The 22,557-nt window shown below is 38.6% G+C and overlaps 1 protein-coding gene across 1 annotated transcript in view; it reads left to right on the top strand.

The window, feature by feature from the left end:
• Window positions 1-21,486, top strand: part of YLPM1 (YLP motif containing 1) — a 77,309-nt gene extending 55,823 nt beyond the window's left edge. Inside the window, 4 exon segments of the mRNA XM_047736138.1 lie at window positions 995-1,046; window positions 6,054-6,184; window positions 20,563-20,745; window positions 21,070-21,486. Coding sequence (XP_047592094.1) covers window positions 995-1,046; window positions 6,054-6,184; window positions 20,563-20,709 — 330 coding nt within the window. The 3' untranslated portion in view covers window positions 20,710-20,745; window positions 21,070-21,486.
• Window positions 21,487-22,557: the final 1,071 nt, after the last annotated feature.

Genomic DNA, 22,557 nt, shown 5'->3' with positions numbered 1-22,557 from the left:
TAAAAGAAGATGCTGACACCTGTGATGAATCTGTTCTATATAATAAGCCCTAATACTAAAGTTCTGTATGTTAGGATCTAATAGAGAACAGAGTCCAGGTAAAGGAAAAGAGGAATCACAACCGTACACTTGCTAGGTGAATAAGCAGAAAGGATTACTATATAGTAAAATAGGTATATTGGGAAATTTGAAAATCTTACAGGACATTGTTTGAAATAAACCAGGTTTGTTTTTTGTTTTGTTTTGTTTTTTTTTACTAAATAAAATATAAATACCTGTGGGGATTTCTGGTTTTTTGTATATTAGGAAAATGTCATTTTAAAAGACATTGAAAATAATAATCTAGGTTCCAACCAATGAAAAAGAAATGCTTTCACGTTGATTCAGTAAAAACCAGCCTTTGTAAGATCTAACGGGTAAATGGGTTGAGTCATTTTTAAATGAAGTTGGAACTTTGTAGTTGTGTTCAGTGATACCATGTTTTCTTCTTTCGAGTACTGAAACTTACACTGCGATATAAAGTAGCTGTCTCGAAGAACACTCTTTGTACCATCACTTGAGAACCACAGTTGTATTTAGAAAATAAGCTAGCTAGTTATTATAAATGCTCTGCTACTCTGAATGGTATTAATACTAGCGCAGTAACGACCGTACGTTCTCACCATATTTGCTGTCCAGCTGTTGTTCGGACTACAACTGTGTGTCCCGAACTGTAGCTGCCTCAAAGCGCCTTCATGATACTATTTTGAAGTGACTACTCTGAAATCTGGGCAGTGAAGTGGGGTGAATTGAGTAATTCAGTTTCTTCAGAGATAATGAGACTGTGTGTTCCCTAAGGAGATATATATATATATATATATACATACATATATATATAAAACTAGTGAGTGGAAACTGAATCCGTTCCCAGTTTTAATGCTTTTCCAGTTCAACAGTGATATGCATGTATGTGTCTCTTTCTAACCCTTCGAGCTTCTCTCTGTGTGCGATTTAGGGTTACATTCCGAAAAGCAAATGGGAGATGGACACATCTGAGGCCAAGCTAGGTGGGTATCTCCTTTTTCCTGTTTTTATATGTGATACCTGATGGTAATGGTCATAGATCTTTCTGCTGTAAGAAGAACAAATTTCCCCAAATTTCTGCTTTAAACCAAGATTTTTGGCCTATCTTACATCCTCAGTCTATTTCGCTAGCTTTCAGTTTAATTAGTTTCATCTTGTGACAGAGTGAAAGAAGAATATTTAGAAGAATCGCCTTCACTGTCACTTCAAGATTTTAGAGTAAGGGGAAGTATGAATTTAGCAATAAAATACTGTCACTTCTAAAATCCGTTCTGTTATATTAATCAGAAATGTTAGTGCTGATGAGATTTCTGCTTTTTTAAAAGAGTATTTAACTGCAGTCCAAAGCTGAACCTGATGATGAATACTTTGGGAAATAATAGTAGTAATAATAATAAATATTGAAGTTTAAACATTCCTTAAAAGGCAGTTATTTTCCTTGTATAATAAATAGAGTTTCTGGGTGGGGGGAGGTAGATATGTAATTCAGGTTTTTGAGGAGCCTACTTTATAAGATTCTTACCTTCAACTTGTTTTTAGTGGCAGATTACAAGGTAAACTGGTTAAAATTACTGTCTAAATCAAAAGTTGGAGTTGCTTAATGTGAGGTTGTCTGTCAAATAGAAAATCAAACATATCCAGTGGATTTTCTTCAGTATTTCATGGTAATAATTGCAAAACATTTTTTCTTTTCTTTTTTTTCCACTTCACTTAAAGAGGATCATTTATCACGTTGATTAGGATGTATTAATAAATAATCTTAAAAAATGAGATAAGGGCTTTCTGGAAGATTGACCTTTCTAATGTATGAAGTGTAACTGTCAGTCTCTGCGTTTCTCTTCTAGTATCATGGTGTTACTCCAAAACTGAAGTAACCATCTAAATATCTTAAGTTCATAGAACAAATCTGAGTCATTTAGCTGCTTCACTGTTTGGGATACATTGTGTTTCTGATGTAAGAGGAGTGCATTTTGCACAAGTTGCATAAGTTTCTGCCTTTTATTTTGCGCAACTGATCATGTTAGCAATTGATGTTCACTAGGTCCTATGTAAAAGGTAGTTCCATAAACTTTAGTATTACTCTGTTATTGGGATAGGTGCTGTGATATAATGTCCAGGATTTTTTATTTTAATGTGTGACAGGTGAAAATTATGCGTGCTTACTGACATATTCTTAAACTAGTCTTCCCTCTTTGGGAAATCTTTGTCAGTGATCTCTTCCTCTAAACTTTTAAAGCATTTATAAATGTTTAAGTGCGATTAAATACGTAGGAAAATAATAATCACAAACTACTTTCTAAATAATAATGCTTTAGATCTTCTTATTTTGATATTAAATTAAGTCTGTTTGAAGTTCTGTACTGTACTTTGAGAATAACCTATAAGACTGCAAGATCATTTCCTTCTTCTGGTTCTCTAAATAGCAATTACCTTTTGGGGCAAAAAGATCATAAATAAAGAGACAAGAGGATTGTAAAAGTGATCCATATTTTAACTAAACATATAATATTCAGAGGCATTGTGTAATATATGATCTATGATAATGCTTTTTTAAACTTCAGCCAGTCCATTTTCTATTCTTCTAATTTCTAAAGAGAAAAGATAATGGAATTTAGCTTTGATGAATATTCAAGAAAATATGATATTAAACTTGGTATTGATTTTGGAAAAAATACTGGCCTGTCTACCATTTGCTTCTCAGAAAATACATTTTATACAAATTCAGTCCATCTTAAAGAAAGACTGTTAGGTAGTTAATTCCAGAAATGGATTTGATAAATAGGCACTTCAGTTAAAGGCACTGCAGGTCCAGTAAGAATTCAGAACATAAATCCACCATGTTTGCTGCTGCTGCTGTTTTAATAAGAGTGACAGTGATGTTTCATGTAATGACTCACATCTTGTACCACTCTGTTACCTTAAGAGCCAATCTACCCGTGGAGGAATGCAGATTGAGTGTGAGCATTCTCGAAAGTGCTGGCTTCTTTGAGATTGGTCCATGTAGCCAAATGAAACAGAGATTCTTCTGTAAAAATGAGGCTTTTCATCTGAGAATTAACCTATTTATGGTGCCTTCTTTAGCACAACAAACTCAATAGATTGATTACCAGGTCCAATTAATTTTTATGAGTACTCTACCAACATTCTTGAATTACTTTGGGTAACATGATCATGCGAGATGGAAACATACTAAGCTTCATCGGTGTCACACACTGAGCCAGAAGAGCTACATCTGTACCTGGGGAGTTTTGATTCACAAATGAGTCTACCAATGAGAAAGGACTCGTTCACCTTTCGTGCAGCTGGTTCAGTCTCATTGCGGATTCTTGATCTGTGTTCATTAGGTACAGTATGCAGTTCAGCTGATGTTTAAGTGTTAAATCAGGGGTGGCGTAATTTTAGAAAGATTCAGAACCGGCCTGAAATGCATCTGGCACGGGTGTCGTGGAGTTGTAACGACAGCCTGTGGCCCACTCCAGTTGCCCCTGACCGGCTCCTTCTCAGCTGGGGCACAGGCACCCTCATACAAGGGTGGGTATTACGTGCCACCTCAGATGCTCGGATTCGGCACTGAAGCTACTTAAATTCTCCAACTGTGAGAAACCAAGAGAAGGTCTGAGAGTGTTATTCTATTATAGGTTTCTCCATACCAGTACTTTTGCTTTCCTCATCTGTCATTTGTCTCTGCTTATCGGTTATTGTGTATTAGCCTGCTACGTGTCAGGCAGATTCATCTCTTCATAGTTGGAATGCACTTATTCATATAGGCACATACCCCTCGTATGTTTACCATGAACGAATTTTCAGAAACACCATTTATATTTAGAAAATGCATAGATGTATTTACAAAAATTTTCTGTTGTGCTATATAATATTTACTGTTCTGAAGATGTGGGAAAGTTCTGTGACCTGCTAAGTTGGATGTTTAGACCTTCATCTTCATCTTAAAACTTCATCTTTTGAAATTCAGGCCTCTGAAAGTCATTAGTATGGGTGTATGGGACACCAGCCGTCTTCTGTAATTAACACCCCAGATTCCTCTTCCCTCACCTTATGCCATACATCTGTGTGTTTGGGTTTCCAGGATGCCATGTGGAAGAGGTATGAACCTTTCTTCATCCCCAAGAAGGAAGCTTTAAACATGCTGTGCACAATGAAATTTCCAATTAAACATTACAAACAAAGGTGTTCAGACTAGAAGTACATGCTCTTCTGATCTTCCATGTTGCAAATATGGGACTCCTGGTCTGTAACTCCTGTCACTTACCCGGTGTCTGAGGAAACGTTCTTGCAGTTTTCACCCTTGCCCTTCTGCATTGCTGCCTTGGCCATGCTCTATTCTTGGAATTCAGATATGAATTTTTTTTCCTTTCAAGTATGTTAATGTCAAAGTTAATCTTAAGTTCGGAAATTGTCTGAGGTTTATTTACTAAGCGTGTTAGAGCTTCCTACTCTTCTAGTAATACTGTATACTGTTGAACTAGAACAGTTTTATTGTTTGTGGGACTTCATTGGTTTTCTAATACCGTAATCTGTGTCCCTGAGCAGTCAAGGGATCACTTTAAGAATTTGTATACTACAGCCTGTCATACCCGTGAAGATAGAGCCATTTGGTACAGCATGTGATTTACAGAAGAGATCAGGAAACCGTTTCTTTTGAACTCATTCATGTTAAAAGTTTTTCCAAAGTGATATGATAAAAATTTATTGAGTTTTGTAAAGTGTTGTAGTTTGCTTGCAGATTTTTCAATAATACTGCTTTTATGGGTGAGGGTTTTAGGAAATAAAAGCTTTGCCAAGTATGCGAAATCTTACTGGTTTTTTAAGCCTTTATGGTGTGGTACAGTTAGTTGTGTGTGAATCTTTCACATTTGAAGCACAAACTCACCCTCTTTTCCTGCCACTGCTTCCATTGTATTTTCCTTTTCATATCAAGTTCTCTCCAACTTGGTGCCTAACAGATTTTTTATCATATATACACTGCACCCTTTATGGAGTTTAATGAAGTGTGGTTATTGTGTATTTCTGACATTTTTCGGTTTTCTTTTATTGACTTTCTTAATAATAGTGTGTGTATGTAATCACAGATGATTCAAGAGTTTAGTACTTCAATGTAGCTAAAAATATAACTAACTCGTAATATTTCACATAAGGAATTCCAAATCAGTATTAACCAATTAAAAATGACTACACATTTTCATCATGTGTTCTTGAAGACACCTAAACTCATGTCTCAGAATTTCTGAATCCTCAATCTCTCTTCTTTTAATTGGTTACAGTTTGGGGCCCTTGAGAAACCTAGCCCTCTCAGATTGAGGATTCAGAAAGAAAATTTAGATCTGGTCACTTTGGTGGACTAACTCTTAGCCTCAGAATGGTCAGTAGCACTTCACAGCATAACCAAAGAATGTGGTGATTCGTACAGTCAGCTTACTCAGAAACATTAACTCATGGGGAATCCTTGCACACTGGTCAAAATCCCAAGGAACTATTAATCTAAAACCTTTTTAAACATTAGCTTGACTCATTAAGTTGTTGGTACTACCTACTTTTCATAAGACACGGTATCACACATGATTACAGATCAAATACGGGTGGTGTTAATATTGCGTTAAAGGAAAAAAAAAAAAGTAGAAGAAATAGATTTTAGAAAAACCCGTCTTCGCATTTTCCTTCAGAACACAAGAGCTAAAGTGTGATTTGGTGGTGTGGGAGGCCAGGAGACAAGTGACTTTTCTTGCCCTGTCCGTGTTTGTTACTTAAACCAACTTTGTAATGTAATGCCTGCCAGTGTGAACACCAGATAAACAATGGAAATTGCCCAGAACTGTTACCTCGGCCAAGAAGATAGTTTGGATCTGCAAGCGATGCTGCTCTCAAAAATGTGGCTCTGCCCTCTGACAGTGTTCCAGACTTCTTTTCCTTTGTTTGTGTGTTGTGTGCAAACTCACACTCCTCCTTAATTCTGCGGCTCTGTGTTTGTCCCTCAGACAAGTTGGATGGCTTGAGAACTGGTACTAAAAGGAAACGTGACTGGGAGGCAATTGCCAGCAGAATGGAGGATTATCTTCAGCTCCCTGATGATTATGACACTCGTGCTTCTGAACCTGGGAAGAAGAGGGTAAGAGACTTTGTCAATAATTGCCATTAGGTGAAGGGTTCCTTTAGGCAGCTGGTTTTAGAAAGTTATAGGCAGATAAGAATATGAATGCTGTTTTTTAGAGTGATTCAATTTATACTATATCATATTACAGATCAAAAGAAGGAGTCAAGACCTTATAAATTATCAGGTTAAAATGCACAGGTAACTTTAAAAATGGAGAACAGAATCTCATGGCCAGCACATTGTCAACCTTAACGGAATTTGAAGTGGCCACTTGTGCTGTTTTGTCCTGGGGCACAATAGCCAGGTGCAGAGGAAAGTGTTGAAGAGAATCTGTGGAGTTCTTTCTTTTTTTTTTTTTTTTTTTTCTTTTAAGATTTATTTATTTATGTGAGAGAAAGTGAGTACAGGGCAGGGAGGGGCAGAGGGAGAGAGAGGATCTCAGGAAGACTCCCTGCTGAGCACAGAGCCCCATGACCATGAGGGGTTTGATCCAATGACCATCAGGTCATAACCTGAGCTGACATCAGGAGTGAGATGCTTAACCAACTGAGCCGCCCAGGTGCCCCAAGAATCTGTAGGATTTCCTAGTGGATTAGATATAGAGGGTCCAGGAGTGGCTGGAAACAAAGGTGAATCTTCAGGGTTCTGGCTGTAAGCATGCCATGTGTGTGGTGCCATTTACTGAGTCAGAGAAAACCAGGGGAGTCCAGTTTGAGACTAAAAAACGAGGTCAGTGAGGGACCATTTAAGTTAGAAATGATAATAAGACGCAGGACCTCAAAATTTAGAAATTCACGTAGAGGTGAATGTTTTAAGAAGTAAAGAGTAGTTAATTCTTTTTTTTTTTTTTTTTAAGATTTTATTTATTTATTTGACAGAGGTCACAAGCAGGCAGAGAGAGAGAGAGAGAGGGAAGCAGGCTCCCTGCTGAGCAGAGAGCCCGATGCGGGGCTCGATCCCAGGACCCTGAGATCATGACCTGAGCCGAAGGCAGAGGCTTAACCCACTGAGCCACCCAGGCGCCCCAAGAGTAGTTAATTCTTAAATGATACAGAGAAGGCAAGTAAATTGGGAACAGAGAAATGGCTATTAGGTTTGGCAACATGGAGATCACTGATCAGTAATCAGTCAAGTTTTCTTAGAGAGTTAAAGGGCTTGTGCCCTTTAACTCTCTTCTTTAGCAGACTAAAGAAGTAACAGGAAATGAACTGTGAGGGGATGGATGGAGCAGATGAGCAGCAGATGGAGACACCTTTTTGATGAACTTTGCTATGAAAAGGAGCAGAGAAATGTAACCAAAACATTGTACAGACATTAAATTTAGGAAAAGTGACCTTTGTGTATATCCTTTAAAACAAAATTAACAGGGGCGCCTGGGTGGCTCAGTGGGTTAAGCCGCTGCCTTCGGCTCAGGTCCTGATCTCGGGGTCATGGGATCGAGCCCCGCATCGGGCTCTCTGCTCGGCGGGGAGCCTGCTTCCTCCTCTCTCTCTGCCTGCCTCTCTGCCTGCTTGTGATCTCTGTCTGTCAAATAAATAAATAAAATCTTTAAAAAAAAAAACAAAACAAAACAAAATTAACAAAGTAAAAAATCATGTTATGCCTTGTCTAGCTAATATCTCTTGGTCTTCCTATTTAAGTATATACAGACCTACCATTCTTTTTAAATAGCTACCTAATGCTTGGTTGTACAGTTATCAGGTCCCTAACTGATGGATACTTATGCTGTTTTCACTGTATTGTTAATGTAAATACTATGGGGAAAGTTATGGTGCATATGTTCTTGGCATCATTTTGAAAGTATATCCCTAGGGTAGAAAGCACTAAAGCTGCAATCTTCTATCAGTTTGACAAATACTGTGAGCTCTCTTTCCAAAAAGATTACATCTGTTCATACACCCACATGTAAGTAAATGCCTGTTTTTCCACACTTACACTGAAGGTGCTATTATCAGACTTTTAAACTTTTGACAATTTGATAGGTAAGACAAAAATGGCATCTGCATTTCCTTAATTAAGATGACGTTGTGTGTCATTTCTTTATCTTTACACATCTTTTCTTTTTTATGGATTTCTGCAGTACTTTTAATATTGAAAGAGTATTTATTGTACGAGAATAAAAATGCCAGTAACAGTTCATTACACTGGATAACATTACAAAGAACTCCAGTTTTCCAAGCTCTTTTAAATAGTTCAGATGGCCCCTAGGCCCACCCGTGTCTATGTACCTGGAAAGGAGGGAAAAGGGTGATTAGGGGCCTTCTGTGTGCCTCACTCCATCCAGGCACTACCTGTGTTGATTCCTGGGATCAAGTCCTGCATCAGGCTCCTTGCTCAGCAGGGAGCTTGCTTCTCTCTCTGCCAGCTTCTATCCCTGCTTGTGTTCTCTCTCTCTCTGACAAATAAAGGAATTTTAAAAAATTTAAAAACTCCCTTTGGAGGGAAAAAAAAGAATTAGAAATAGCTCCTCCTTGGGAATAATAATTTGGTATAGTTCAGTAACAATGAATGATCTCAAATGAGAAATATTTTCTCTGGTTTATTTTTAATCAAATAACTGTTACTCTCTGGAGTATGTAATCCCATGTAATTTACTGTGTAAGCTGGGTGAACAAAGAGAATTAGGCTGTGCACATCCTAGTTGTTGGGTTTTTTTTTTTTAAGTTTTTATTTTAATTCCAGTTAGTTAACATACCATGTTATACTAGTTTTAGGTGTACAATGTAGTAATTCAGTACTTCCATTCAGCAGCTGGTGCTCATCATGACAAGTGCACTCCTTATTCCCCATGGACTATTTCACCCATTCCCCCCACCCCCCATCACCTCCCCTCTGGTAATCCTCAGTTTGTCCTTTATACTTGAGAGTCTGTTTCTTTTCTTTCTTTTTTTTTTTTTTTTTTTTAAAGATTTTATTTATTTATTTATTTATTTATTTATTTATTTATTTATTTGAGAGAGAGAGAGAAAGAGCATACGTAGGGCGGGGGCAGAGAAAGAGGGAGAGATATCTCAAGCAGACTCTGCACTGAGCGTAGAGCCCGAAGCAGGGCTTGATCTCAGGACCTATGAGATCATGACCCAAACCCAAACCAAGGGTCGGGTACTCAACTGACTGAGTGACCCAAGTGCTCTAAGAGTCTTTTTATTTATTTGTCTCTTTCTCTTTTTTCCCCTTTGATCATTTGTTTCTTAAATTCCACATATGAGTAAAACCGTATAATAGTTGTCTTTCTCTGACTTACTTATTTCGCTTAGCATTATTTACACACACACACCCCATATCTTTATCCACTCATTAATCGGTGGACACTTAGGCTGCTTCCATAATTTGGTTATTGTAAATAATGCTGTTGTAAACATAGAAGTACATGTATCCCTTTGAGTTAGTGTTTTTGTATTCTTTGGATAAATACCCAGTAGTGCAATTGCTAGATTATAGGGTAGTTGTATTTTTAACTTTGGAGGAACCTCCATACTGTTTTTCACAGTGGCTGCACCAGCTTGCATTCCCACCAATAGTGTGTAAGTGTTCCTTTTTCTCCACATCCTTGCCAGCACCTGTTGTTTCTTGTGCTGTTGATTTTAGCCATTCTGACGGGTTTGAAGTGATATCTTATTATAGTTTTGATTTGCATTTCCCTTGATGATAAGTGATGATGAGCGTCTTTTCATGTGTCTGTTGGCCATCTTGTGTGTCTTTGGAGAAATGTCTGTTCATATCTTCTGCCCATGTTTTAATTGGATTATTTGGTTTTTGGTTCTTGAGTTTTATTAGTTCTTTATGTAATGTGGATACTAACCCGTTATTGGATATGTCATTTGCAAATATCTTCTCCCATTCCATAAGTTGTCTTTTAGTTTTGTTGATTGTTTCCTTTGCTATGCATAAACTTTTTGTTTTAAAGTAGTCCCAGTAGTTTATTTTTGCTTTTGTTTCCCTTGCCTTAGAAGACCAGGAAGAGGTTGCTACAGCCTGTGTCATAGAAGTTACTGTGTGTGTTCTCTTCTAGGATTTTTGTGGTTTCTGGTCTCACATTTAGATCTTTAATTCATTTTGAATTTATTTTTGTGTATGAAACATGGTCCAGTTTCTTTCTTTTACATGATGCTATCCAGTTTTTCCAACACCATTTGTTGAGGAGGCTTTTTCCCATTAGATATTCTTTCTTGCTTTGTTGAAGATTAGTTGACCATATTAATGGTCAATTTATGTTGACCATTATAAATGGTAGGTAGGTAGGTAGATTCATTTCTGAGTTTTCTATTCTGTTCCATTGATCTGTGTGTCTGTTTTTGTGCCAGTACCATATGGTTTCAATTACTGCAGCTTTAATTTAACTTGAAGTCCAGAATTGTGATGCCTCCAGCTTTGCTTTGCTTTTTCAAGATTGCTTTGGCTATTTGGGATCTTTTGTGGTTCCATACAAATTTTAGAATTGTTGTTCTAGTTCTGAGAAAAATGACGTTGCTATTTTGATAGGGATTGCATTAAATGTGTAGATTGCTTAGGATAGAGTATAGACATTTTAACAAGATTTGTTCTTTTAATCCATGAGAATGGAATGTCTTCCCATTTCTTTGTGTCATCTTCAATTTCTTTCCTCAGTGTTTTATAGTTTTCAGAGTACGGGTCTTTCACTTCTTTGGCTAGGTTTATTCCTGGGTATCTGATTCTTTTTGGTGCAGTTGTAAATGGGGTTGTTTTCTTAATTTCTTTTGCTGCAGTTTCATTATTGGTTTATAGAAGTGTAACAGATTTCTGCACATTGATTTTTGTATCCTGTGACTTTGCTAAATTCGTGTAGCATTTTTCGGTGGAGTCTTTCATATTTTCTTTATGTAGTATCATGTTGTCTGCAAATAGGGAAAGTTTTACTGCTTACTTACTGACTTAGATGCCTTTTTGTCCTTTTTGTTGTCTGATTGCTGTGTCTAGGATTTCTAGAATTATGTTGAATAAAAGTAGTGAGAGTGAATATCCTTGTTTTGTTTCTGTTCTCTCCGTTTTTTTCCCTTTAAAGATGATACTGGCTGTGGGCTTTTCATATATGGCCTTTATTATGTTGAGTTGTGTTCCCTCTAAACCTAATTTGTTGAGGGTTTTTATCATAAATGGATGTTGTACTTTGTCAAATGCTTTTTCTCCATCTGTTGAAATGATCATATGGTTCTTATCCTTTATCTTATTGATGTGACGTTGATTGATGTGCAAATATGAATTACCCTGGAAACCCAGGAATAAATCCCACTTGATTGTGGTGAATGATTTTTTTTAATGTACTGTTGGATTCAGTATGCTAGTATTTTGTTAAGGATTTTACATCTACATTCATCAGGGATATTGGCCTATAGATCTCTTTTTTAGTGGTGTCTTTCTCTGATTTTGTTATGAGAATAATGCTGCCTTATAGGATGAATATGGAAGTTTTCCTTTTCTGTTTTTCAGAATAGTTTGAGAGCTATTAACTCTTTTTTTTTTAAGATTTTATTTATTTATTTGACAGACAGAGATTACAAGTAGGCAGAGAGGCAGGCAGAGAGAGAGGAGGAAGCAGGCTCCCTGCTGAGCAAAGAGCCCGATGTGGGGCTCGATTCCAGGACCCTGGAATCATGACCCGAGCTGAAGGCAGAGGCTTTAACCCACTGAGCCACCCAGGCGCCCCCTATTAACTCTTTAAGTGTTTGGTAGAATTTGCCCGTGAAGCCATCTGGTCCTGGACTTTTGTTTGTTGGCAGTTTTTCGATTCCTGATTCCATTTCTTTGCTGGTTATCAGTCTGTTCAAATTTTCTATTTCTTACTGTTTCAGTTTTGGTAGTTTTATGTTTCTAGGAATTTATCTACTTCCTCTAGGTTGTCTGGGTTTGTTGGCATATAGTTTTTCATAATACTCACGTATAATTGTTTGTATTTCTGTTGTGTTGGTTTTTATCTCTCCTCTCTCATTTGTGATTTTTGAGTCCTTTCTCTTTTTTACTTGGTAAGGCTGGCTGGAGGTTTATCGATTTAATTGATACTGATATTGAACTAGCTCCTGGTTTCGTTGGTCTGTTCTATTGTTTTTTTAGTTTCTGTATCACTTATTTCTGTTCTCATGTTTATTATTTCCTTTCTTCTTCTGGTTTTATATTTTGTTCTTTTTTTTCCTAGCTTCTTTAGGTGTCAGGTTAAATTGTTTGAGATTTTTCTTCTTGAGGTATGCCTATAATATTTTATACTTCCCTCTTAGAACCGCTTCTGCCGCATCCCAGAGGTTTTGGTCTGTTGTATTTTCATTTTCATTAGTTTCCATGTACTTTTTAAATTTCTTCTTTTATTTCCTTTTTGACCCATTCATTCACAGTAGCACATTATTTAACCTCCACATATCTGTGCTCTTTCCAGATTTTTTCTTGTGGTTGACTTTTAGTTTCATAGCATTGTGGTCAGAAAAGATGAATGGTATGACTTTCATCTTGAATCTGTTGAGGCTTGTTTTGTGGGCTAAATATGTGGTATCTTCTGGAGAATGTTCCATATGTACTTGAAAAGAATGTGTGTTCTGCTGTTCTAGACTGGAATGTTCTGAATATGTCTGTTAAATCCATCTGTTCCAAAGTGTCGTTCAAAGCCATTGTTTCTTTGTTGATTTTCTGTTTAGATGATCTATTGACGTAAGAGGGGTGTTAAAGTCCCATACTATTACTGTATTATTGATTAGTTCCTTTATGTTTGTTATTAACTGTTTTATGTATTTAGGTGTTCCCTTGTTGGGTGCGTAAATATTTACAGTTGTTATATCTTCTTTTTGGATTGTCTCTCTCGTTGTTACTATTATGTCCTTCTTTATCTCTTGTTTCAGTCTTTGGGTTTTTTGTTTTTAAATATTTTATTTATTTATTTATTTGACAGAGATCACAAGTAGGCAGAGAGGCAGGCAGAGAGAGAGAGAGGAGGAAGCAGGCTCCCTGCTAAGCAGAGAGCCCGATGTGGGGCTCGATCCACTGGGATCTTGACCTGAGCTGAAGGCAGAGGCTTTAACACACTGAGCCACCCAGGTGCCCCTACAGTTTTTGTTTTAAAGTATTTTGTCCAATGTAAGTATTGCTACTCTGGCTTTCTTTTGACATCCATTTGCAGGATAGATATTTCTCTATCCCCTCATTTTCAATCTGCAGGTGCCTTTAGGTCTAAAATGAGTCTCTTATAGGCAGCATATAGATGGGTCTCATTTTTTTTATTATCTTTTTAATTATTTTTTATTTTTTTATTATTCCATCACCATATGTCTTAATTGGAGCATTTAGTCCATTTACATTCAGTATAATTATTGACAAATATGTTTTTATTGTCATTTTATTATGTTTTGTGGTTGTTTCTGAAGGTATTCTCTGATCCTTTCTTGTCTTTCTCTCGTGGTTTGCTGATTTTCTTTAGTGATGTATTTTATTTCATTCTCCTCATTCTTTGCATATTTATTAGTGGTTTTTGATGTATGGTTATCTTTAGGTTTGCACTCTTCTGCATGTAGCAGTCTATATTAATAGTCATTTAAGTTTGAACTCATTGTTTTTGCCTTTCCTCCCCACATTTTTAAGTATATGTTGTAATATTTTACATCCTTTTATTTTGTGAGTTCCTTGACTGTTTTTTTTTTTAAGATTTTATTTATTTATTTACTTGAGAGAGAGAGAATGAGAACGAGAACATGAGCGGGGGAGGGGCAGAGAGAGAAGCAGACCCCCTGCTGAGCAAGGAGCCCAATGTGGGACTTGATCCTGGGACTCCAGGATCATGACCTGAGCTGAAGGCAGTTGCTCAACCAACTGAGCCACCCAGGCACCCCGCCTTGACTGATTTTTTAACAGAAATATTCATTTTTATTGCTTTTGTGTTTCATACCTTTATACTGTCACTTTTGCTCTCCTTTCCAGTCAGAGTCCCCTTTAATATTTCTTGCAGGGCTGGTTTACTGATCATGAACTTCCTTGTTTTTTGTTTGTCTCAGAAACTCTCTATCTCTCCTTTCTGAATGATAGCCTTACTGAATAGTGTATTCTCCACAGCAGATTTTTCCCATTTAGCACTTTGAATATATCATGCCACTCTCTTCTGGCTTGGAAAGTATCTGCTGAAAAATCTCCTGCTAGCCTTATGAGTTTTCCCTTGTAAGTTACTGCCTTCTTTTGTCTTGTTCCTTTTAAGACTTTTTCTTTATTATTATATTTTGCCAGTTTAATTACAATATGTCTTGGTGTGGATCTGCTTTTGTTGATTTTGGTGGGAGTTCTTTGTGCTTTCTGGATCTGGATATGTTTCCTTCCCCAGATTAGGGAAGTTTTTAGCTATTATTTCTATTTCTTCAAATAAATTTTCTGTCCCCTCTTGTCTCTCTCCTTCTTCTGAGACTCCTATAATAAGAATGTTATTACATTTGATAGAGTCACTGAGTGCCCTAAGACTATTCTCATTTTGCATAATTGTTTTTTGTCTCCTTTGTTCAGCCCTATTACTTTCCATTACTCGGTCTCCTAAGATCACTAATTCCTTCTTCCGCTTCTTCCATCCTGCTGTTCATTCCCTCAAGCATGTTTCTCATTTCATTTATTGTACTCTTTATCTCTGCTGTGCTATTCCTTCTCTCTCTCTCTGCTAAGGGTCTCACTGATGTCCTCCACTCTTTTCTCAGATCCAGTGACTATCTTTATGATCATTACTTCAAATTCTTTATTAGGCATGTTACTTATATCTGTTTTGCTTAGATTTCTGGCCCTGTCCTTGTTCTTTCCTTTAGGATAAATTTCTGTTTTCTCATTTTGTCTAACTCTCTGTGCCTCTTTCTGTGTGTTAGGAAAGTCAGCTACATCTCTCATTCTTGAGGGTGATGGCCTTATGAAGAAGAGGTCCTGTAGTGCCCTGCTCTTTATCCCCTATTCCCCAAGGCCTGGCACTTCCAGGAGTATATGCTTCTGGGAGTATATGCTGCATAAGGTCTGCTCTTTTGTCCTAGCCATTTTATCCTTCAGGCTAGTTGTCTGCAGAGGCTCTTTGCTAGTTGTGGGCAGTGTTAGGTCCCTGGCCTGAATGTAGTACATTTTAACTAGGTGTTCTGTGGTCGGTTTGTGAAATGAGACCTGTTGCCCCCACTGCCAGAACCGAAGCTCTGCAAAACCCCTACCTCCGGAGATGGCAGCGTGAGCAAGACTGGTTCAGTCTTGGGGAGAGGGTTTCTGCTTGCTGGGACTGAGGCTAGGGTGATTGGGAGAGGCAGGTCCACCAGAGTTTGTGCATGCACAGAGTGGGGAGGGGTCTCGGGTTGGGGAGGGGTCTCGGTTTAGGCAAGTTAGGTAGTGAGTGTCAAGTGTTGGGTGTCAGTGCTGGTTCCCACAGGTAGTCCTGCGCTTGTTGTGCTTCCGGGGCAGGGGAGGGAAATGGTGCTGGCCAGTTCTTTGTTTCCAGAGGAGTCTCTCTCTGTGAATGCTCTCTCGGGGGTGTGCTCCAAGATGAGCAAAGGACCTTCCCACTGTATGCCACAGGCACTCGATTGCTGTTACCATGCTGCACGCTTGCCTGTCTTCTCTCCAAGAGCAGGGCAGTGCCCTCAGGGCTGTCTCCAGCCAAGCCTGCTGACTTTTGAAACTCCATTACCAGAAGTCATGAAATTCAGCCCCTCTTGCTTTCCAAGACAATTAGATGGGGTTTCGTTTTCCCCTGCACTCCCCAGTGTGTTAGTATGTCTCTCCCCCTTCTCCCTGACCACTGCTCCCTCCATTTCTCTCCCAAACTGCCTCTTTACACTTTCTACCTTCTTCAGTGTGGCATCTCCTCTACCTTTAGTTGTGTGGTTTGTTCTGCCAGTCTTCAGCTTGATTTCTGGTGTATTTAGGATGACTTTTTTCCCCCAAAGATTTTATTTATTTATTTGACAGACAAGAGATCACAAGTAGGCAGAGAGGCAGGCAGAGAGAGAGAGGAAGAAGCAGGCTTCCTGCTGAGCAGAGAGCCCAATGATGTGGGGCTTGATCCCAGAATCCTGGGATCAGGACCCTGGGATCATGACCTGAGTCGAAGGCAGAGGCTTTAACCCACCCAGGCGCCCCTATTTAGGATGATTTGATAGTTATCTAGTTGTATTTGTGGGCCAAGGTGAGCCCAGGGTCCTCCTACTTTGCTGCCATCTTCTTGACCCCCACATCCTAGTTCTTTGAAGTGGCTTATCTTTGACTCCTCCCCTGCCTCATATCCTCATTTCAAATAGTTTTTAACTCTAAAACCACTCACCAAATCAACACCAGACCACAAGGAGCTCCTGCGGGTAGCAACTAATGCAGAATTCATAACTTATTCCTTTTCTGGAGTCTCTTGCTTTCTTTATAATTGAGGTTTTTTTTTACAAATACCAGGCAGGTTGCTAGGATTAATGTCCACTATAACAAGAAGGTAGTTCTATAGGGTTAATCATAACTAGAATTTTATAAAAATGTTATATTTTTTAAATATAATTTTTTTTAAAAGAATTTTGGTTCCTTAGTTGGGCATAAAATGGTAGCTCCAGTGGACTTTGTGTTTCTTTGATGAATGGAAGGTGAACAGTTCCCTTGTTTGCAGGACTCACACATTTTAGAAATATTTTTAATGATAGTGGCTGAAACATATATACCTCAAACCTTTGAGTGTTAGTCAAGACTTTTCTATATTGTACATTTTTTTAATGGTTAAGATAAATGGAAAAAAAAAAAAAAAGATGGTAAATCTCAGTTAAAGTACCGCTAGGAAGATTAAGAGAGGCACTGACATTTAAGAAACCATTTCAAATTGAAAGCATTATTCTGCTCTGATATTTAGTGTTTGGGTAATCATTCATTCATTCTACAGTGTTGAGTGTGTGTCAGATCTGCAGATGAGGCCTCTTAAGAGCAGACCTCCAGTGGAGGAGTCCAAGATGCAAATAAATAATGTTAATATAGCACCAGTGCATATTAAAGATATGAACAAAATACAGTAGTTTCCAAAATATTTTGTTTTTTATTTTTTAAAAAGAATTTATTTATGGGGGCACCTGGGTGGCTCAGCCATTAAGCATCTGCCTTCAACTCAGGTCATGATCCCAGGGTCCTGGGATGGAGCCCTGTATCAGGCTCCCTGCTTGGTGGAAAGCCTGCTTCTCGCTCTCCCAACTCCCACTGCTTGTGTTCCCTCTCTGGCTGTTTCTGTCTGTCAAATACATAAATAAAATTTAAAAAAAAAATTTTATTTATGTATTTGACAGAGAGTGAGCGAGCACAAGCAGGGGTGTGGTAGGCAAAGGGAGAGGGAGAAGCCCGCTCCTTGAGGAGCAAAAAACCCGATTCGAGGCTTGATCCCAGGACCCTGGAATTATGACCTGAGCCAAAGGCAGATGCTTAACTGACTGAGCAACCCAGGGCCCCCCAAAATATTTTAATTTCAACTTAAAATTGTGGTCATTTGTTCTAAAACATACTGCTTATTTAAAAAATAATTACATATTTTTCATTCTAATCCTATGTTCTTTATTTTATCTGAGTTTTAAAGACTTAATTTAAGCTACAGACTTAAAAGTTAGTTCTTAGTTTGTTCAGGGTAAGATGGACCAGTGTGTTTAACTCTGTACCAAAGATGTACTGTGGACTATTTTACCATTTCTTTCTTCGATGGCCACAATCTGTCCATTCTTTTTTTTTTTTTTTTAAGATTTTTTATTTATTTATTTGACACAGAGAGAGAGATCACAAGTAGGCAGGCAGAGAGAGGGGGAAGCAGGCTCCCTGCTGAGCAGAGAGCCCGATGCGGGGCTCGATCTCAGGACCCTGGGATCAGGACCTGAGCTGAAGGCAGAGGATAAACCCACTGAGCCACTTGGGTGCCCCCAGTCTGTCCATTCTTCATTCCCCTTAACCATAATCATTTTTTGCTAAAATGTGTCCCCTTGATCCCAAGGGCAACTGAGAGAGTGTATGAATCTATCAAAATAAATACAGTCAGCATAAATCCATAGCAGAAAGCCCAGAGAGCTCTGTATACAAAAAGCCCACATTATTTAGGCTGGCTGGCTGGCTTGTTTGTTTGTTTGTTTATTTATTTATTTTTTTTCTAAAGTCCATGAAGGAAATTTACGTCTTTTACCCACTAAAAATCTGCTTTTAAAAACAGTTGGGCTTGGGGCGCCTGAGTAGTTCAGTTGCTTAAGTGTCTGTCTTTGGCTCAGGTCATGATCTCAGGGTCCTGGGATCAACCCTTGCATCAGGCTCCCTGCTCAGTGGGGAGCCTGCTTCCCCGTCTCCCTTTGCCCCTCTGTCCCTGCCCCTGCTTGTATTCCCTCTCTCTCTCTGTCGAATATACATAAAATCTTTAAAGAAAAAAAATTTTTTTTAAATTGTGTTACCAATTTTTCCCATTCCTATTACTACTTATGTTCTCTTTGACCAAATGGTTGCTGTTTGGAGAAGCCTAGTCATTCATTATGGTAATAGGGAAGGTCAGTGCACCTGTAAATGGAAATAGGGAAGGTCAGTACACCTCTAAGAGCAGTAATGCATTTCTATGTCCAGTATGAAGAGCATGGAGTATGCATGCTCTGGTTTTCTTGTCACAGATAATAAATCACAAGCTAAATTTAAAGTACAATCTTATGGGGCCCCTGGGTGGCTCAGTTGTTAAGCAGCTGCCTTCAGCTCAGGTCATGATCCCAGGGTCCTGGGATCGAGCTCCACATCAGGCTCCCTGCTTGGTGGGAAGCCTGCTTCTCCCTCTCCCACTCCCTCTGCTTGTGTTCCTTCTCTCGCTGTGTCTCTGTCAAATAAATAAATTTTAAAAATAAATAAATAATAAAATACAATCTTAGGGGTACCTGGGTGGTACAGTCAGTTAAGTGTCCAACTCTTGGTTTCAGCTCAGGTCATGATGTCAGGGTTGTGAGATCAAGCCCCATGTCAGGCTCCAAGCTCAGTACAGAGTCTGCTTGAAATTCTCCCTCCCTCTCCCTGCCCCTCCCACTTGTGTGCTTATGCTCTCTTCTTCTCTCTCAAATAAATCTTTTTAAAAAATACAATCTCTGCATGAGGCTCCTGGGTGGCTCAGTTGTTGGGCATCTGCCTTCAGTTCAGGTCGTGATCCCAGGGTCCTGGGATCTAGCCCTGTGTCAGACTCCCCACTGAGAGCCCACTTCTCCCTCTCCCTCTGTCTGATGCTCCTGCTACTTGTGCTCACTCCTTCTGTTAAATAAATAAATAAAATCTTTAAAAAATATATATATAATCTCTGCAGACTTTGGTGCTATGTCCACAGTTCATAGTTTCTCCTTAAGTATTTCAGCTTATGCAGAATATATCTACTTATTTTTTAATTGTTTATATAAGAATCTATATTTGATATATTACTAAAATTGAAAATGTATTTGCTTATATTCTAAAAATGTCAGAATACCAACCAAGGGAAATATCCCTGATCTATGTATTTGTAGTTAAAATCTACATATTTCCATAAATGCTAGCAGTTGAGTCCATCTCTTTATCCCATGAATGAAAATAGTAACAGCTCCCTATTTTCTAAGTTTAGATTTCAAGAAATATTTGTTGTATAGAGATAAATAAAAGTCCACTGATCTAGGGTATTTTTAGTCTCTTAGGGAAGACAGGTCTATAAATAGATCATTGCACTATAGTGTGAAAGTTCAAAAGTAAACATGTCAAAATCCAGAAGTAGCTCTAAGGAAGCAATGATTGATTAATTATTTGATTGGCAAAGAACAAGAAAGATAAAGCAGGGGTAGCTGAGTAGACTTACGGCAGGTGGACAGGGTTAGGGCATTTCAGGAAGGAGATGAGTATATGCACAATTACAGAGATGGGAAATGGCCCAAGGTGCTCTGAGAGCTAGAAGTAATTTCGTACTGCTTATATAAAAGGCTGTAGGCACTGCCCAGAAACACCACTGGAGAGTAGACAGGGCCAAATCCAGAGGGACCTGGTGTGCTTAGATTTTATTTTTTAGGCAGGAGAAGGATTTAAAGCAGGTCAGAGTCATAACCGTGTGTATTTTGGGATCACTCTGGCAGAATGGGTTGGAGGGACTGAGCGTGTAAGGTAGGAAGACTAGGCAGAGGGAAAAGTAAGATCAGCGAACCAGGAAGGAGAGAGACAGAGGAAAGGTAGGCGCCAGGACTGAGCTGAGAGCTGAACTGTTCAGGAGCTAGAAGGGTTAGGATTTGGTAACTCACCAGAGTTTTCTTTCTGTAACTTACATGGCTTTCTCTGCTTCTCCCCAGTTAATTCCTAATGTTTTTATCTCTTGGTTTCAGATTAGTTACCCTATCCCTTAGACTATCCAGAGAGTGAAGAAGCTCTTTCCATATTTATTTTCCCTAAAGCCCAGCCTAACGCTGTGTTCTTTTTAGGTGAGATGGGCGGACCTGGAAGAAAAGAAGGACGCAGATAGGAAAAGGGCCATAGGTTTTGTGGTCGGACAGACTGATTGGGAGAAGATCACAGATGAAAGTGGTCACCTGGCTGAGAAAGCCCTCAATCGAACCAAATATATATGATACTTAGTTTTTGAACGGAGTCATTGTTCCTCTAAGGTAAGATCGCACAGTTGCATAAATAGCCTCTACCGGGTGGCTGTTCTGAAGGGTTTGAGATAAAGGAGACAGCATGCTTTGCTAAAAATGCTTCTCTTGTATTATTTTCTGGTTCTTAAAAAAGTAAGTATGTGCTACTTGCCAACATTTACAGTGCATGGTGTTGGAAAAGGGAGCAATTTTCTGCAACCTGGCTCCCTTAATATAAGAGTTGAGAAAAGCTTGGATTCTATAGATTTGAGGAGTGGAATGATGTGATGCTGGAGTCTACTGGACTTTCTGCCTGCTGTTCCATGGCGTGACAGCCTTTTCTTTTCTTTCCAGGTGGTTCGCTTTGAGGTGATCTGAAGCCACAACCTCATGGAGCTTCGTTGTGTGTCACCTTGCCTTCCACGTTTCGGTTTTTGTTTTGTTTCTACCACTTTAGTTTTTTAAAGTTCTCCAGTGTCCCCAAGAGGTATTAGAATCTTGCTGTACCCAAGCAAGACATTAATTTTTCTTTTTAACTATTTTGGGGAGGGAGGGAGTGATAGCTTAACTGCTGAAGCCAGGTGGAGGGTCTGCTGGAGGATTCCACCAGAAAACATTTCCTCCGCTGTACAATGTCACAGACTATCTCTATCATCATTGCTTTGTGGCTGTTTTTGTTTTTTACTGTATGTAACTGGTAGCTGATTGTACTAGGATTAAAAACAATAAACTTTCACGATAAAGCCGATGAGATTCATGGGCTATACAGCATGGGCCCCTTTCTCTTGTTTTCTTAATTTTATTTTTTACTGCTCTTTTAATATGGTGTGTTCTAATTACGTGCTAGCCAAACATCCAAAACCTCTTTCCCATTGAATGTTATATAGCTTAGTGATTCCATAGCACATACTGTAAGCACAAGGAGGGCTCTCAGTGATCTTTGTTTGATAGCTGATTTCGTTCTCTATCTTTGCGTCTTGAAGACTGGTAGAGATGATTGCCAGTATCCTGTCCTCCTTTTCTTCCAAGTGTCGGTTCCCTGGAGTACCTCAGTTACAGTTTGATGTTTCATTGTTTTATTTTTTGGATCCTCTTGTTCCTCCTTCTTTCCACTTTGTCCCTTCATGCTGTGTTTTGCTTTGATTTTTCCCCTCATCTGGCTTTGATTCCTGGTGGGCAGAACTGATGTACTCCATAGAACTCCGGAACTTGTTGCCTTATCCTTAAACTTGAATCGTTGATGTTTTCATCAAGATTGCAGGGGAGGACGAGTACGGAGACGCGCAGCCCTCTGGCAGGCAGCCTCTAAGCCTGTCAGGTTTTCAGGTTCTTGCCAGATTGCTCGTTATTGGAAAGCCTGGACTTCTGCACAGAGTTTTCTCTCTTGTGGATACTATGAGGTGGAACCTAGAAATTCACAGACCTAACACCCAAATATCATTCCAATTTAAAAGCAAAAAACAAAAAAAAACAAAAATCCTCTTTTACCTTTTCCATTCTGCAAAGAAAGAAACATCTTTTTCTAACATGAGAGAAGACAGGAACTTTTTTACTCAAACACCATTTCCACTTTGTAATCCAACTCAGCAAGTTGTAAATTTGTTCGCAAAAGTCTTGAATATTTTGTAATATTCACTTTTGGGCTATGGACAAAAACCTTTTAATTTTATGACCTACATTAAAGACTGTGTGACCAGAAATGATATTTATTAGCATTCAGATAGTATATATCGCTTTGGGTTCAAGAATGTGAAATTATAGTACTGAAGACTAATTTAATGGGAATCCTGAAAACTTTCTGTTCTTCTCTGTCCACTCAAGTTCTGAATGTTTTACATGTAA

The sequence above is a fragment of the Lutra lutra genome, chromosome 7, assembly GCF_902655055.1.
Source record: "Lutra lutra chromosome 7, mLutLut1.2, whole genome shotgun sequence".
Lineage (NCBI taxonomy): Eukaryota > Metazoa > Chordata > Mammalia > Carnivora > Mustelidae > Lutra > Lutra lutra.
This window is presented reverse-complemented; position numbering and strand designations above follow the sequence as displayed.